Source organism: Primulina eburnea, chromosome 1 (genome assembly GCF_022965805.1).
Source record: "Primulina eburnea isolate SZY01 chromosome 1, ASM2296580v1, whole genome shotgun sequence".
NCBI classification, from domain to species: domain Eukaryota; kingdom Viridiplantae; phylum Streptophyta; class Magnoliopsida; order Lamiales; family Gesneriaceae; genus Primulina; species Primulina eburnea.
In genome coordinates this window covers 4,416,866-4,434,644 of record NC_133101.1, presented here as the reverse complement: position 1 = coordinate 4,434,644, position 17,779 = coordinate 4,416,866, and the positions used below count along the sequence as shown (strand labels likewise).

General features: G+C 33.9%; 2 protein-coding genes across 2 annotated transcripts; both read right to left on the bottom strand.

Annotated features, from left to right (window-relative positions):
- Nucleotides 1-5,300: 5,300 nt before the first annotated feature.
- On the bottom strand, nucleotides 5,301-9,291 carry LOC140823352 (anthranilate synthase beta subunit 2, chloroplastic-like). The gene is made up of 8 exons (XM_073184644.1): nucleotides 8,901-9,291; nucleotides 8,725-8,795; nucleotides 8,385-8,422; nucleotides 8,190-8,300; nucleotides 6,533-6,632; nucleotides 6,202-6,337; nucleotides 5,463-5,588; nucleotides 5,301-5,429 (listed from the first exon to the last, which is right to left on the bottom strand). The coding sequence occupies exons 1-7, from the start codon at nucleotides 9,168-9,170 to the stop codon at nucleotides 5,475-5,477; spliced, it is 840 nt and encodes a 279-aa protein (XP_073040745.1). The 5' UTR covers nucleotides 9,171-9,291; the 3' UTR covers nucleotides 5,301-5,429; nucleotides 5,463-5,474.
- A 4,995-nt stretch (nucleotides 9,292-14,286) lies between these two features.
- LOC140814049 (uncharacterized) lies at nucleotides 14,287-14,988 on the bottom strand. Its single transcript, XM_073173261.1, has one exon. The coding sequence runs from the start codon at nucleotides 14,986-14,988 to the stop codon at nucleotides 14,287-14,289; it is 702 nt and encodes a 233-aa protein (XP_073029362.1).
- Nucleotides 14,989-17,779: the final 2,791 nt, after the last annotated feature.

Below are 17,779 nucleotides of genomic sequence, written 5' to 3'. Positions count from 1 at the left end.
ATTGGGTAATTAACGGAGTAATGGTGATTAAGAAGGTTTAATGTGTAATTTTGACCGAGTCATGATCGGACGGACCGAAGATGGTTCGGAAGCACCGAAGAGTTCGGAAGGTCCGAAGTGGGTTCGGTGGATCCGATCATGAGGTGTCAAGAGCAGCTGGACACGTGCATGTTCGGACGGTCCGAAGTGTATGATCGGAGGATCCGATCATGAGCTGTCAAGAGCCAATGGACACGTAGCGTTCGGACGTTCCGAAGTGTTGTTCGGAGGATCCGAACATGGCCTATAAATAGTGCTCGGATTTCTCATTTTGACTTGCCAATTTCTTGAGTTTTCTCTCATTTTGGAGAGTTTGGAAGGTTTCTAGGGTTAGTTGTTGGTCGAGCGATAGCCAAGAGCTGCCAGGAGTAGTAGCGTAGCGGCGCCTGAGTTACGAGGCAATCGACATCAAAGGGCTGTCGACGGACGAAGGTAAACCCTAAACCTTTGGTAGTACTAGGGAGTACTGGTTTTGCTAGTTGAGCATGGTAGTATTGTTCATTGGGTATGCTTTTGATGCGTAGGCTTGTTCTAGACCTGATTAGCGGTGTTGCGTAAGGATAGGCTTGCTGTGATAGAGGTACGAAAGTACTATCCGAGATATCCTGGTTGAGTATACATTCATATATGTGTTGCATGATTATTTGCTGCATTGTTATATGTCATATGATGCATGTTATTATGTCACGGTTATTACTGCACGTTGCATTTCATGTTGAGCCGTATCTCCTTCGAGATAGCCTTTACTGTTGAGCTGTATCTCTTTCGAGATAAGCTATATCTTGGGGCCGCTCAGCCCTGTCTTGTGGACGCATGGACACCGAGAGTACACAGTGGCCGACGGGTCGGGAGGGCTTCGGTGGTCCGGGACATTTTAGGTCCACGTCTGTCTTGTAGTGGATGCAGTGACCCAGAGGTGTACCGCGCGGCACTATCCACTTGGCGCCTCTAGACTGAGCATTGTTGAGATCCTTTTGTGACTCCTGTTTCTTGACTACCCCGGTATCATGATCATAGCATGTGCATTTCATATAGGTCTGTATACTCATACTTTTGTACTGGGCGTTCTTATCGCTCACGTCCTCGGTTTTGTTTATTCTTGGACACCCCATTCCCACGGGGCAGGCCTCAGGTTGGACAGCTCAGGAGGAGCAGGAGGAGGACGTTGAGTAGCTGGTTGGTTTAGTTTATCGGTATTGTTTTGATTCGATATGGTTGTATTGGATATTTTATTTTGAGTTATTCTAGACTTCGATTGGGTTGTATAACCATTATTTTGTTGACTATTTTCCGCTGTTATCTCTGATTATTGTTAATTAGGTTAATTGCATGCTTAGTTCTTGCCTAGTAGGTGATTCTGGAACGGGTCACTACATTTATGGTATCAGAGCATGCGTATGATTTTGGGATATAGATTTCTGTTTTGGGATTTCCGTTGACCAATTTACTAGTTCCCCATTCTATGTTGTAGCGATGGCTGACCATTTTGATGACGGGAGTAGTCAGGGGAGTGTAGGTCGATGGGGTGACCAGGACGATCATAGACGTTATCGTGAGCATCGTCATCGTCGGGATGGTCCTAGGCGTTTCGATATGCATCGTTTCATGCAGATGGGGCCTAAGCCTTTAGTTGGCGGTGAGACTCCCGATGATGCAGAGGATTGGTTAGAGCGCATGGAGAGTTGTTTCCGTGCATTCCAGTGCACCGATGAGCAGACGATGGAGACCCTTAGTTTTCTTCTCGAGGGCCGTGCTCGCAGGTGGTGGCGATCGACTTCTGTGCCGATAGTTCAGTCGCAGGGTAGAGCGACTTGGGCCGATTTCCGTGCAGCGTTCATGCAGCTGTACTTTCCTCCAGCCCTTCGCCAGGCCAAGACGATTGAGCTCCTGAACCTTAAGCAGGGGAGTATGTCTGTTGATGAGTATCAGCAGAAATTCTTTGAGTTGTTACCCTTCGCTCCTCATATCAGTGGCAGTTCTGAAGCCAAGTACGATCATTTCCTTCAGGGCCTTAACCAGGAGATCTTTGATCGAGTCACTGTCTGTAATAATCCTACTTCGTACGATGGGTTGGTGAACCGGTGTCGTCAAGCAGAGATCAGTCTCCAGCGTGGTAGGGCTATTCTTTCTTCTAGACCTCCGAGTGTTTTGAGCCCTCGACCTCAGTCTTTCAAAAAATCTGGTTCTTCTTCTTCTGGATCTGGATCAAGGTCTAGCGGTGTTGTTCGCTTTGGTGAGAAGAAGGATTCTTGTGCGTATTGTGGGAAGAACCATCCATCGGAGCAATGCCGATTAGCAGCAGGAGCTTGTTTTCAGTGCGGAGAGATGGGTCATCTCAAGAAGAATTGTCCTCAGCTGCGAGGTGGAGCAGGATCTGGTTCTGGATCCCAGACGACTGTTCAGCAGAGGAGACAGGGTCAGGCAGTGGGTAGTTCGAATCTTCGACCTCGTGCCCAAGGTCAGGTTTTTGCGCTGAACCAGGATCAGCCTGGGATGTAATTGTTATACAGTTGTAATGAAGAATATTTGCAGTGTATTACAATGGTGTTTTATTCTCTTGCCTAGATTTCGAGGACGAAATCTTTTTAAGGGGGGGAGAATGTAGTAGCCCGAATTCCAAATTGGGTAATTAACGGAGTAATGGTGATTAAGAAGGTTTAATGTGTAATTTTGACCGAGTCATGATCGGACGGACCGAAGATGGTTCGGAAGCACCGAAGAGTTCGGAAGGTCCGAAGTGGGTTCGGTGGATCCGATCATGAGGTGTCAAGAGCAGCTGGACACGTGCATGTTCGGACGGTCCGAAGTGTATGATCGGAGGATCCGATCATGAGCTGTCAAGAGCCAATGGACACGTAGCGTTCGGACGTTCCGAAGTGTTGTTCGGAGGATCCGAACATGGCCTATAAATAGTGCTCGGATTTCTCATTTTGACTTGCCAATTTCTTGAGTTTTCTCTCATTTTGGAGAGTTTGGAAGGTTTCTAGGGTTAGTTGTTGGTCGAGCGATAGCCAAGAGCTGCCAGGAGTAGTAGCGTAGCGGCGCCTGAGTTACGAGGCAATCGACATCAAAGGGCTGTCGACGGACGAAGGTAAACCCTAAACCTTTGGTAGTACTAGGGAGTACTGGTTTTGCTAGTTGAGCATGGTAGTATTGTTCATTGGGTATGCTTTTGATGCGTAGGCTTGTTCTAGACCTGATTAGCGGTGTTGCGTAAGGATAGGCTTGCTGTGATAGAGGTACGAAAGTACTATCCGAGATATCCTGGTTGAGTATACATTCATATATGTGTTGCATGATTATTTGCTGCATTGTTATATGTCATATGATGCATGTTATTATGTCACGGTTATTACTGCACGTTGCATTTCATGTTGAGCCGTATCTCCTTCGAGATAGCCTTTACTGTTGAGCTGTATCTCTTTCGAGATAAGCTATATCTTGGGGCCGCTCAGCCCTGTCTTGTGGACGCATGGACACCGAGAGTACACAGTGGCCGACGGGTCGGGAGGGCTTCGGTGGTCCGGGACATTTTAGGTCCACGTCTGTCTTGTAGTGGATGCAGTGACCCAGAGGTGTACCGCGCGGCACTATCCACTTGGCGCCTCTAGACTGAGCATTGTTGAGATCCTTTTGTGACTCCTGTTTCTTGACTACCCCGGTATCATGATCATAGCATGTGCATTTCATATAGGTCTGTATACTCATACTTTTGTACTGGACGTTCTTATCGCTCACGTCCTCGGTTTTGTTTATTCTTGGACACCCCATTCCCACGGGGCAGGCCTCAGGTTGGACAGCTCAGGAGGAGCAGGAGGAGGACGTTGAGTAGCTGGTTGGTTTAGTTTATCGGTATTGTTTTGATTCGATATGGTTGTATTGGATATTTTATTTTGAGTTATTCTAGACTTCGATTGGGTTGTATAACCATTATTTTGTTGACTATTTTCCGCTGTTATCTCTGATTATTGTTAATTAGGTTAATTGCATGCTTAGTTCTTGCCTAGTAGGTGATTCTGGAACGGGTCACTACAGGTCCCAACTCCCAATTATTGTACCTGAGTGGCAGTGGACTCAGCTACTCCTTTTTCTTAAATTTGAAGAAGTTGAATTGCTCTAACTGATTGATTAACCGAAATAATATTCTTTTTTAAAAAAAATTCGAATAATAGAAAATAAAAAAAAAATTCTCTTAGAAAAATCTGTGTGTATAAGTTCTAACACACACATATATCTAGTGTGCTTCATTCACACATGAGAACATTTTGTTTGTGGCTAATTAATTATCCAAATGGATTAAAGATGATGTTCATATTTAAGATTTTGATAAGACAAATATAACTAATTATGACAATGAATATATTATTACAATATTTTTTAAAACTTTTATTGCTCTTAAATTTTTTGTATATTACTTGTCGGTCATTTGTCTATTTTTCTTGGTGATAGTATATATTATCATCTTCATTTTGGATGTCTATGTTTTGTTAATAGTAAAGATTCCATATTATTCTTATTTTTCAGGTAACTCTCATTTTAAACATTAAAATATAAGCCTTTAAAATATATTTTTCGTAAAAAATGAAACCTTGACTCAAATTACTAAGATTAAAACTTATTATTTATCAATTTTGAACTTTTTTTTATTGTAGTTTGTCAAACTCTTAAAGTTATTAAACAATATAGATATAATTTTTTGTCGATTTCTTAGTGTATCTTGAGCAAAAACTGCAAACCCATTCAGGTCGAACTAAAAGAGAATTACTATAGAGTGTGTTTGCGGTTGAAAATGTATTAAATTCAAATTCAGAAGTGGTTGATGCTTTAACATTTCCATGGTTGAGTTTCTTTCAAAATTTAATAAATAAACAATTCGGCTAACCAAGTTTTTTTTTACGGAAACCAAACCGATATTTTATAAAATTAAAACAAATTTTCGATCTGGTTCAGTAGATTAATTCGATTTTACTGATATAATGTTCATTCCTAATTGCATGTACCAACACTGCTGCTCTCTTGCTCTAAATATCATGCTAATTCTTCAAGCAAATGATGTTCGATTAATGCGCCAACCCAAGATTAAATTTCTGGTAATTTCCTGCTTTGTTATGTTCAAATTTTGATTGACATTCCCAAGCCAATTTGTCTTAGTGATATCATACTCTCACAAATGTGACAGAGACTCGGGTTCAGATTGAACAATTTGTTTTATAAAAGAAAGGGCTTTTTTGAATCGGGAATTTGGAATCATGAATTTCAAATTAATCAATCCAAATACACCGAAGCATATTATTATAAAAAGCGATCAGAGATACATCATCCAAATAGATTTTCATGTTTCCCGGGAATCACACAACTTGCGTAGAAAACAATGTTATGAAACAGTCTTCCTAAAAATATGATCATAATTACCAAATAAAGACTCCCAAAATATTTCAAGATTCTGGTTTCTTAGATTCAGCCTCCTTTCTCTCCATCAATTTGATAAAATTTTGCACTATGGTTTTACCTTCGGCTGTGATTATACTTTCTGGGTGGAATTGAACTCCCTACAATAATCAAGAAAAAATATTAATCATATTTGGATTTGGAAAGGAATCATAAGAATGTGATTTGTTTCTTGTTATCTACAGCTCTATGATATGAATGAGTGAGAGACACCTACGATAATATATTGACATACATTGTGCTGCCGAAATACTCTTCGACACACCACAACTTGTATTTCTATAGCTGTCATGTTGCTTTTTGTGATAACATGTTACGCAAGCGTGGTTGTATTCATCTACATTCTATGAATAGAACGCGCGCCCGCACCATGATTGACACATATAAATAAATCACTCCAGTTTTTTGTTTTAACATACCAAGTATCCATGCAGATTCTCATGAATAAATCTTTCATTAGAAACACTTTCCTCCCTCCAACTCCCACGAAAAGTTCCATTTCAAAATAAGACATGAAATCAGGGAAATAAATTGCTTTTGCCAGTCCATATTAAACCACCAAAAAAGTAGACAAAAAAAGGTAAGTGTGACATACGTTGCAAATCTTTATACAAAAGCAGGGTGCTTTAAATGTTGAAGGAAAAAAAAAGCAGAATGGAAAATAATTAAGGTTTCTGGAATCAAAATTCCCCAAACATAGCCGAGTAAAACTACCTGTATGTGCCTATGTACTTTGTGACGAGCAGCCATTACCAATCCATCTTCTGTCCATGCAGTTATCTCAAGGACATCACTAGGAAAGCTTTCCTTCTCAATCACCAGGCTATGATATCTACCAGCAGTAAAAGGGCTGGAAACAAAAATCACATCAAACGACCAATTCGAAGTGAAGAAATGTAAGATGATGTTAATACTGACTGTGTTAGATGACGCAGAACATATACTGGTACAGACAAATTTTTGTTACTAGCTGATTTGAGAAAATGAGTACGTTGTGAAGCACACTTCAAGAGTGACATTTGATAGGCAGTAAACAGAAACTTACTTCGGTAAGCCAGCAAACAAGCCATCTTCCCCACCTTCATTGTAGTACACAAGAGAACTTTTTCCATGCACAACACCATAAGGAGATCGAACAATTTTACCTGTAAAACAGAGAGATCCATTCTAGAGGAGAAAAGAAAGAGAGAAAATAGCCCGTTTCAGAACATTTTCAAAAATTGCATCAATAGTGCCTCAAGGGCAAGCATCAGGTACATGTTTCAAATGTCGCTCCATACCAAATCTAAACACAAAGTGACATGTCTCATGGAACATGGAAGTTGAGGGGGCCTCTTTAGAAATTTTGATCATTCTATTTCACAATACGAAACCATGACTACCAGACCAAATTCCATGCCCACAATTAAAACGGGAATTGGACTTTAAATCCTAAACAATTTACAAATACCTAAAGGCCAAAGGCCCTAAAAATAGGGACAAGAAATAATAAGGGTGAAAGTTTGTAAATTTATAAAGCATATGAAATGACAACTGTTCTGTCATTTTCATATGGAGTTTAAACAGAACAATGAAGTCCCAGAGTGATTATACTAGGAGATGGTGTCTTATTTACTACTCAATTTTTCTAAACTAGATGCATTTGGGGGGCAAGATACAAGGGTTAGGGATCACGGGGAAAACATGAAATTCTAGCCTAACAATGAATGGGTATTGAGAATAAAGCAAGCGAGTGTTACAAAAGTGCCAAGTGTAGCATGGTAGTGTCACACTTCTAGTGAACAGCCGCGTTTACAAAATAATAAATAATGTTTTGAATCAAACAAAATCTCGTTTTGCTTACTTGTACATTTATCAAATTTTTATACCAAAATATCACCAACTCCCCCCACATGATAGCAACCACATATTTACTAACACATTTGGCTCTTCTCCAGGTTGACCAAAAGAGATGGTGAAGCAAGGAAAGGGAAAGACAGAGGATAAAAGACAACAAAGGCTTCTGCTTTCTAAATTTTATGCAGATATTTATTAGTTAAAATTGATGTTGAAAGTTTGCACAAAAAAACTGAAAATGCTTAAAGATGTAGATGCTATAGTAATGGATGTATAGTAAAGGATTAGAGGTGTCAAAAGCTCAAGCTCAAGCTCTACACTGTCCTAGTCCCGCTCTTCACTGTCCTAGTCCCTTTAATTATACATTATTGTGGACAGTATTAAGCTTTAGTCCCAACAACGAGTTCAAGTGGAAATATGCACTTATTATTTCTTGTGGATATTTATGTTTTTGGCAATTATGACAAGTCAAAAGAGTTTACGCTATCCAACATTCTTATCCTCGTATCACACCGAATTTGTTCGCAAGATATTAAGTTTTTGCAGCAATAAGGTGGTTTAAATTATGTTTCATACTTTCCACACCCAATTTTACAATTTACAAAGATTTTGTACTTTTCCCAGTTACGACAACGAAGTCAAGCTGCAGTAATCAAGAAACTTGATCCTGCTAAGTGTTAACTCAGACCACATTCAATCACGACTTCATTTTTGGATTCACTTGATTTCCATGTTTCTATTCCATGTAAATTGTTCGAATATCATTTACTTTTATTTGAACATAAAAGCAAGACAAAGGTTGATGTGTATCAATGCCATCGAAGAAAACCAAATGATGTAAATACATCACAGATACAAAAAATAACCTCCGAACGCTTCCCCCATGCACTGTAGTCCCATACAGACACCAAATAGTGGCACCGTAGGACCAAGCTCCAACACAGTCTGTAGCGATATGCCCGAATCTTGAGGTGTACCTAATTTATAGAAAAAACAAGAGAACAACTCGTATGGTGCACAATGATAAATGACGAGTTACACAAACAACAACAAATTCTTACCAGGTCCAGGTGATATTAATACACCTCTGGGATTTTTCCTGTGAGAGAGAAATGGAGGTCAGCTATTAGCCAGTCCGGTATGACAAATAATCACACTTACTATGTGTTTTGCACACAAATAAAAACAAGTCATATTAACATCATGTTATTCCTGCAAGTCCCACCTAATTTTTTGAATTGCTATGATAAATTTCCCACACCCACACAATCAATGAAAAGAAGTTCTACAGATACTTAACAAATTTATCAATGTAATCCATCAAATGTCTCCTAGGAATCGAATACACCAAGAAGAAAATAAAGATCACCGAACATAACCAATCAATGGCAAACTCCTTACCCTTTTAGCTCATCAATGGTGAGCTCGTCATTTCTATAAACCTCAAATACACATCCCAGCTCACCCATATACTGAAAAATCCGACACAAACACAATGAACATAAGAAAAAACTGACACCATATTGGAGAGCACTTAATGTAATTGAATGAATTAGTTTAAAATACCGAGAACTCACTTGGCAGAGATTATAAGTGAAGCTATCGTAATTATCGATAACTATTATTGGATTGACAGTTCTTTTGTGGGAAGATGAATCCTCAAGGGACACAGATGTAATTTGGGAAGTTCCTTTGGCTATTCCTGCAGAAGAATACGACAACGCGTGGTGTGTGGTGGTGAAGTTGGAGCTGTAGCATTTGGTTTTGGGAGATGAAATTTGTCGTGTTCCAGTAAGAGAAAGGGATTGCTTGAGATAAGCAGAAGGGGTGGTGGTGAGGCTGGCCATCGCGGCGGAGTACGGTGGCGCCGTCGCAGAATCAGTCACCAAGTTTTCTGACTAGGGTTGTTCAATTATTACTTTTGGCACCGAATAATAAATTTGACATAAAGGAAAAACATAATTTTTCCCACAAATGTTTGTCGGATTTGTTCTATTAAGCTCGTAGTTTTTTTATATTATTATTTTTTGGTGAATTCGGTTGGGTGAATTTGGTTTTCTTATTTATTATATGGTTGGGTTAGCTCGGATTTTCTTCGAGGTGGCTTCTAATAGTTGATTTTTTATTTTCCAAAAACGAGTAAAAACACGAGAGTTTTGATATTTTTAAAATAAATTACAACAACGAAATAAATATTAATTAAAATCTTCATAAACTCGTCTAAGACTGTTTCATAAATCAATTTGTGAGACAAACCGACTCATGAAAAAATATTATTTTTCACTACAGATATAATAGAACGAATCAGTATGTCTCAAATATATAACTAAAATAACATAGTCATATATAAAATAAAGAAAAAAATTTGTGTGAGACGGTCTCACGGGTCGTATTTGTGAGACGGATCTCTTATTTGGGTCACATATGAAAAATATTACTTTTTATGCTAAGAGTATTACTTTTTATTGTGAATATGGGTAGGGTTGACCCGTCTCACGGATTATGACCCGTGAGACGGTCTCACATGAGACTCACTCTTAAATAAATATATTGTAGACATTTCAAATCTTTATTTTTGAGTAATGATTTGAATAGTTTCATATGTGCGCGCGCTCGAACTTTAATTTGAGAAAATAGCATTTAACCATTGAAATTCGAATTTGATCCCTAAATCTTTTTCCATTCGGTTTATTTACATTGTTGATCGGCTCTTTAATCATAACAACCGAGGGATGTGTGTTCCCTGAAAAATAGGGAAATTTCGACCGATGAAATTGAACAAAACAAGAACACAAAAATAGTCAAACTCTTGGGAAAAAAAAAATGGTTTTTAGCTAACAAAAACTCCATTATCTAACAAAATATATAATAGTAAAAAAAATTCACAATGGACGTTACATTGGACAAATCGGCAATCTTCGATGTCATACATGCATCATCATTTTATATCATGTCAGAATTATCCCGTGCACATAACTACTTTGAAAAAATAAGTTTGAAAAAAAAAATCAAAATTAGTGGACCAAAAACCAAAACACACGGAGGAAATCATAGAGGAAGCACCACATCGGAGTTTTGCGGCAAGAACCTCGAATCCATCATTCTCTGCACGAACGATTCTCTACTCGCGAAAGAAATTAATTAAAGAAACCTTAAACTGACCAATCCAAAGAAGTTTGATTCCTCCTCGAGCCAAGAAGTTCATGTCCTTGTATCAATGCAAAGAATCACATAACAGACACAGCTAAAATTTGCAAAAATGAACTTCAAACTCATGAATGAACTATTGAAGCGTGGAGACATTAACATGTGATCCAACTACGTGCAATCCAACACATAATGATGGGTCTGAGCTCTGATATCATGTTAAAATTGAGACTTTGGCTTAACTCAATTCCAAAAACTTGCTCAAAGAAGAGAATTATCTAAGTCAATATACATAACTATCAGATATTTTATCTAAACAAGTTTGTTAAGATGTCTCACATCAAAATGTAAATAAATCTTCAAAATGTTAATTAGTCAATGGTATTAATTATATACTTAAATAATGAGACTTACTATAATAATAATAATAATAATAGTAGTAGTAGTAATCACAAAATGAATTAATAATAGGTCAATAATATGGAAAAAAAAAAAAGGAAAGAAAGTGACCTAGGAAGGACAAGGAGAGAACACCAGGTTTCTAGAGGATCGTGACAGCTTACGACCCAAAGTTCATGAATCACGTGATACTTTGAAATTCATTTTTAAAAAAATTTCAAAATAAATTACAAATGATAATACTATTGGAGACTTTTAATTAACCAAGGAGGATTAATTTGGATTTAAAATCTACGGCACAAATCCCCTATAGCACAAATCACAGTCTGCCTGCAGTTTTTTTTTTAAAAAAATTTATTTTTATGATTAAATATATATATATATATATATATATATATATATATATATATTGAATTTTTCCATCAAGAAACATAATTTTTTAGATTTAAAATTAGTAATTGATGGGTTTCTAATGTTTTAAATATTTATTCATTTTTAAATAGTTAATTTTCTATAAAATTAGTAATTGATGGGTTTCTAATGTTTTAAATATTTATTCATTTTTAAATAGTTAATTTTCTATTTATGTTATTAATATTGTGAGGATATTGTGTGCTTTTTTATTTAAAATTTAACTGGTTACATTGAATTTTATATGATTTGTTTGATTGCAAAATTGATTATTTGTTATCGTGCGACCCTGCAAATATTTTTATTTGAAATCTGAAAAATTGATATCATTTTTGTATTTTTAATTGATTTACATAATTTTTAACTCCGGCTAACTCGTAGTTCACGACAGAGTTGGACGGGCGGGTCGAGGTTTTTCCAACTTTTCAGATTGATGGACCACGACGGGGAGCAAACTCTATGACTGAGATGACTCTGTCTTTTGATGTGTGTCAAATGCATCATCCAATAATTCTGGTTATTCATGAAAGTGCACATTACTTTCCATCTCTTGTAAAAGGGTTTTTTTTTTTATATAATTAATTTAAAAATAAATTTTTTTAAAAATAATTCAAAAAAAAATTTATTTACAAAACCATTTTAATCCGTGCTTACAAACGAACGCTCGTCCATGAAAGCACGGCATATTATTATTATTATTATTATTATTATTATTATTATTATTATTATTATTTATTATAATTTTTAATAATTAATTAAATTCGAATGAAAAATATAAAATATAAATATTTATAATATGTGTTAATTATTAAATATTTTTATTTTATTATTATTATTTATTATTTATTATAATTTTTAATAATTAATTAAATTCGAATGAAATATATAAAATATAAATACTTATAATATATGTTAATTATTAAATATTTTGTATTATTTAATTGAGTGTTTGAAAAATTAAAGATATGAGATGATTGAAGGAAAACATACATAAAATCAACATTTTAAAAATATCAGAGGATTGAAAAAATATTTATTGTTCCATTTTAAAAATATGAAAGATATGAGAGAATTGAAAAATATTTTTTATTTTTAAATTATTGTTCCAAGAAAACGTACATAAAATATATTGGTCAAAAAGATATTTTAGGAAGTCTCATTTCGAATTCTCTCAAAATTATATAAACACATATTTCATTAAAAATTAATTGTAAAACATATAATTATATATAGTGGGTTTATTATTATTAATAGATTTATTAAATAAATCAATCTATAAAAATGAGAAGGCCAACAGTGAAGGAAGCAGGCAAGCATTAATAATTACTTGTATAATATATTAATATTGTATTTTTATGTTGTGATTAATATTTTATTTTAATGTTGTGATTTAAATTCAATTAATAATAATATCTTAAATAGAAAATAAACAATGTATTTTTATGAATAGAATGAAAATATTTTAATTCAGTGTAAATTTTATCGATAATATATACTGTAAATTTTATCGATAATATATGATAAAGTTAAACATCTTATTGGTGTATTGATGAAAGAATACTATTTTTATTCTCCTTAATTTTCTTCCTTCAATCCTCTTATATATCTCTAATTTTTCAATCACCCAACCAAATAATACAAAATATTTTTATGTTGCGATTGAAATTAAATTAAAAATGATAATGATAATAATATATTTATAAATATACTTTCACGTCGTGTGAGTTTTTATGTTGCGATTGAAATTAAATTAATAATAATAGCTTAAATAAAAAATAAACAATGTAAATTTAATAATAGAATGAAAATATTATAATGCAGCGTAAGTTTCATGGATACTATATGCTAAAGTTAAACATTTTATTGGTGTATTGGTGAAAGACTACTATTTTGATTCTCCTTAATTTTCTCCCTTCAATCCTCTCATATATTTTTAATTTTCTCCTTTCAATCTTCTCATATCTCTAATTTTTTAATCACCCTATCAAATAATACAAATTTTTTAATAATTAACATATAATATAAATATTTATATTTTATATTTTTCATTCGAATTAAATTAATAATTAAAAATTATAATAAATAATAATAATAATATATTCGAATAAATTAATTATTAAAAAACAATAACAACAACAATAATAATAATATACAGTGCTTGTCCATGTGGAGCGTCCGCATTTCGTAAACACATGTTAAAGTAGTTTTGCAAAATAATTTTTTAAAAAATTATTTTTGAAATATTTTTTTATTTTTAAATTAATTATAAAAAAAACCCCTCGTAAGAAGACTTTCATTCTGTGGAATGGTTTTATATATATATATATATATATATATATATATATATATATATATATATATATATATATATATATATATATATATATGTATATTGAAAGGAAGAATTCTATATATATATATATGTATATTGAAAGGAAGAATTCACATTTGACTATATTTTATCTAGATGAACGTAATCAGCCTTTAACCGGAAAATTTATAAACTAACTTTAATCAAGATCCCCCACCAACACGCCACTTCAATATAGGGTGCCAAGTGGGCAAACGCATGGGAGCTCGTGACGTGACCAGATGTGTGGATGCCAATTCATTGGCAATATATACATACACATCACTTGATTTCCATGCATTTTGAATAACTCAATAATCATTATTTGATTAGCTAAATTATTTCAAAATTCAATTATTAATGTAATTTTTTTAACTAAAAGAATATAACATGAATATGGATTTTTTTTAGAATGTCATGAATATGGAATTTGATTTTGTTGATGAATTTCAAATGAACAATTTATTTAAATTTTATTATAATTATTATTGAAATTGTATAATTCGAAATATAATGGATTCGAAATTGCATAATCCAAATTTAGAGGTTGGATTCTATGATATTTTATAGAAAAATTAATTCCTTATTAATATTATTTGTTTTACAAAAAAAAATGGTATTCTACTACATACTTATTTCTGTTAGTCTAAAAGACTTCAATTGCCCACGACAATCCCCCTTTCGCCGCCGCCCACCCGAAGGCAACTGAATGACTTTGTAAAAACCCTCGTCAGCTGCCATCTCAACCTTAAATTTGATTGTACCACGCTCCACAGTCTCCGGCCACTGCCGCCGACACCACCACCTTTCCCACCGCCGCTCACCACTTCCTTCCCCGGCGCCGCCCGTTCCCTCCTCAACCTCTGCTTGATCTCGCTGAGATCCATCTCGGGCTTGAACTTCACCGGACCGAACATGAACATTCTTCTCCTCGATTTCGCCGACATGGAAGTCAGTGCGGAGATGTTCACACTCTGCACACGATAACCGGGCGGAGTAGAGAACCGAGACGAGCCCGAGTAACGTCGACATGATATATCATCTCCGTTTTCTTTCCGAGCAGTTATGGATGATCTACGGAAAGAGTGAGATCTCAGGTTGGCGAAGTAGTCTCTCTTCTGAAACTCGTTCAGGCTCAGCTCTTCTTCTTTTTCCTCGTGGATGATTTTTCCGCAGAAAACGACCCCTTGGTTGGAGAAAACGGGCAGGGTTTGGGATGTGAAAAACTCGAAAAGCTGATCCTTACTTACCGGGCTGTGTTGAAGGGATCGGGGCGAGTTGTTATCTCGGAGCGGAAGATTGCTGAAGGAGAGCCTACTAGCTGCTTCTTCTTCTTCAACATGCATCATGTCTCCCATTGTTGTCAGATTTCAAGACACTGTGTGAAATTAAATTGTGTGAGAGAGATATATGGAATCAGGCTTTTTGGGGTATGGCATTACATGAAGCGGTAAACCTATATATATATATATATATATATATATATATATATACACGACCGGCGACCGCACCCTGCATATATACGTCAAGATTTAGGAAGTTTCTTACGTACGCGACATTCTAATATTTTTTATCATAATTATAATTATATATATATATATATATATATATATATATATATATAATTATATATTGAGAAAAGAAAAATTGTGTTGCTATTTAAAAAATAAGAAAGAATGTGTTCTTATAATTCATTTTTTGTAATATCCGATTTATTATTAATATAGATTTTACAATGGCGATAAATAGACATAATTTTCACATTGAAAATAAAACACCAAAATTGAATCATATCTAATAACACGTGAGTGATCAGTCTCACGAATCAATTTTGTGAAACAGATATTCTAAATGGGTAATCCACGAAAAAATATTATTTTTAATGTCAAATTTATTAATTTTTATTATAAATATGGACACGAGTGATCCGTCTCATGGATAAAGATCCGTGAGACCGTCTTATGAACTCATCTAATGAATATTAATCTATGTGTGTTTATTTTTTTGCTAATATGATTATGAAAATGAGAATTAGGGTTTTAAATTCTCTGAGAATGCTGACTAAACAATAATTGAAAATGGCATCGATTTTATACATTTGTCTCATCGTATTTTTTGGTCATAAATGTTTGTTCAAATTTCTGTTCAGATCTAATATCTTTATTTTTTATTTTTAAATCATTTTTTCAACATGATATATATGATATATATGTGATGTTGAAATGACGTCAAGTATCATTGACGTGTTTTATCAGCGCTCTTGTGAAAAAAAAAACTAAAATTACAATATATATATATATATATATATATATATATATATATATATATATATATATGAGTGTATGTGTATATATACATACATGTATGTTTAAACTGAAATTTGATAATATAAAAGATAAAAAAACGCAAATATCCAAATAAAAATACAAATTTGTAATTTTCCATAAAATTTCAAAAAAAAAATTGTTTTCAACAAAAAAAAATTTGGTAACCAAATGCACTGCTACTATGAAAATGTTAGTCAAGCATAGAAATAATGAGAGTTACTAGAAGAAGAATAATAATAATAATAAATAATAAATAATAAGCGCAAAATAATTAATAAAGTTGAAAATTTAGGAAAGGAAATGAACACGAGAGAGAGACAGCATGGCTTCTAGAGTTCAGAATCATTGAAAATATTCTGCAATATTCATTTTCAACAAATTTCAAATTCATTAAATTATAATAAAATAGTACAACAGTGACGGACTGGTGTTTAATGTTAGAAAATAATTCAGACATCATGGTTTTTTTCCCCCTAAAACGGTGTCGTATTATTTCAATTTTTAACGTATTATCACATATACATTATATTAATACATTCATTATCCTAAATTTATTTTAATATTAATACTCATTATTTCTAAGTCTCTCATTCATATTTATTCTTAGTTTACATTTAATAAATACATTTTTCAATTTTATTTACATATATAAATAATTAATACTTAAAATAAATAATAATATTTTTTCAAATATACTTAATACTTAGAATTATTTCATATTATTTTCCGAGTGTAATTTATTTAAAATTAAAATATTATTATAAATTTGAAATGAATTAGTACAACATAAAAAAAAAACGCTTGCATAAAATAAAAAAATAACGTATAAATAAAGCATTCCGAAATATGTAAAATACTAATTCAATTATAATTGTTGTATTGTGCTTAATTAATATGTTTAACTAAGTCGGTATGAAATTTGTGATATATTTGACTATCATGTAGTTCATAATTTGTCCGCAAATAATCATGAAATTCTCGGTTTGAGCCTTGGATGGGTTGTGTGGGTTCATTCTCTTCATCGTTATATCAATTTGCCCTCCCTAATCTTCAACAATCATCTTGTGCAAAATAATGCATGTTAACAAATATGTTTTAACTTTTTTATGTACCAATAACAAGCTGGACCTCTAACATTTGTCTATCGAGCTTAGAACACTTCAAATAGGGGTGGGCAACGGCCGGTTCGGTCCGGTTTTACTCTACAATGGTTCGGTTTTTCGGTTTTCGGTTTTGAATATCTCTAGTCCAAAACCGAACCATTTTATTACGGTTCGGTTCGGTTTTTTTGTATTTCGGTTCGGTTTATACGGCCGGTTATATACGGTTAGCTAAAATTTGTTACGAAATAAAATTATACGTCACTTTATGTCTTTAAAATATAAATCATAGTATTTTTCAAACATTTAATTTGTGGGACTTAATTTTTTATATAAAAAATTAAAGAAATATATACAGAAAAGAAAAGAAAACATCGACTGGTGAGTGGTGAGAAAGAAGAAAAAACAATCGGATTGAAAATTGAGAGCTAATGATACTAAGTTCTTAAATCTTAATAGGCCCATTATACATAAAAAGTCTTATACTAAACAATAATATGACCCATTATACATAAAAACATTATACTTAACAATAATATGGCCGGTTCGGTTTTTCGGTTTTTTCGGGGATGAAAACCGAAAACCGAACCGAAAAACCGAATTTCATAAATTTTAAAACCATAACCGACCGAAAAACCGATAAAACCGAACCATTTAAACCGAATTATTCGGTTCGGTCGGTTTTTTCGGTTTTTCGGGTTTTATGCCCACCCCTAACTTCA

Coding starts and splice junctions, on each gene's coding strand:
- LOC140823352 (XM_073184644.1), bottom strand. CDS start 9,170: ATGGCCAGCCTCACCACCACCCCTTCTGCTTATCTCAAGCAATCCCTT. Junction 8,796..8,900: donor TCACTTATAATCTCTGCCAA/GTGAGTTCTCGG, acceptor CGGATTTTTCAG/TATATGGGTGAGCTGGGATG. Junction 6,338..6,532: donor TTGTTTGCTGGCTTACCGAA/GTAAGTTTCTGT, acceptor TTTTGTTTCCAG/CCCTTTTACTGCTGGTAGAT.
- LOC140814049 (XM_073173261.1), bottom strand. CDS start 14,988: ATGGGAGACATGATGCATGTTGAAGAAGAAGAAGCAGCTAGTAGGCTC.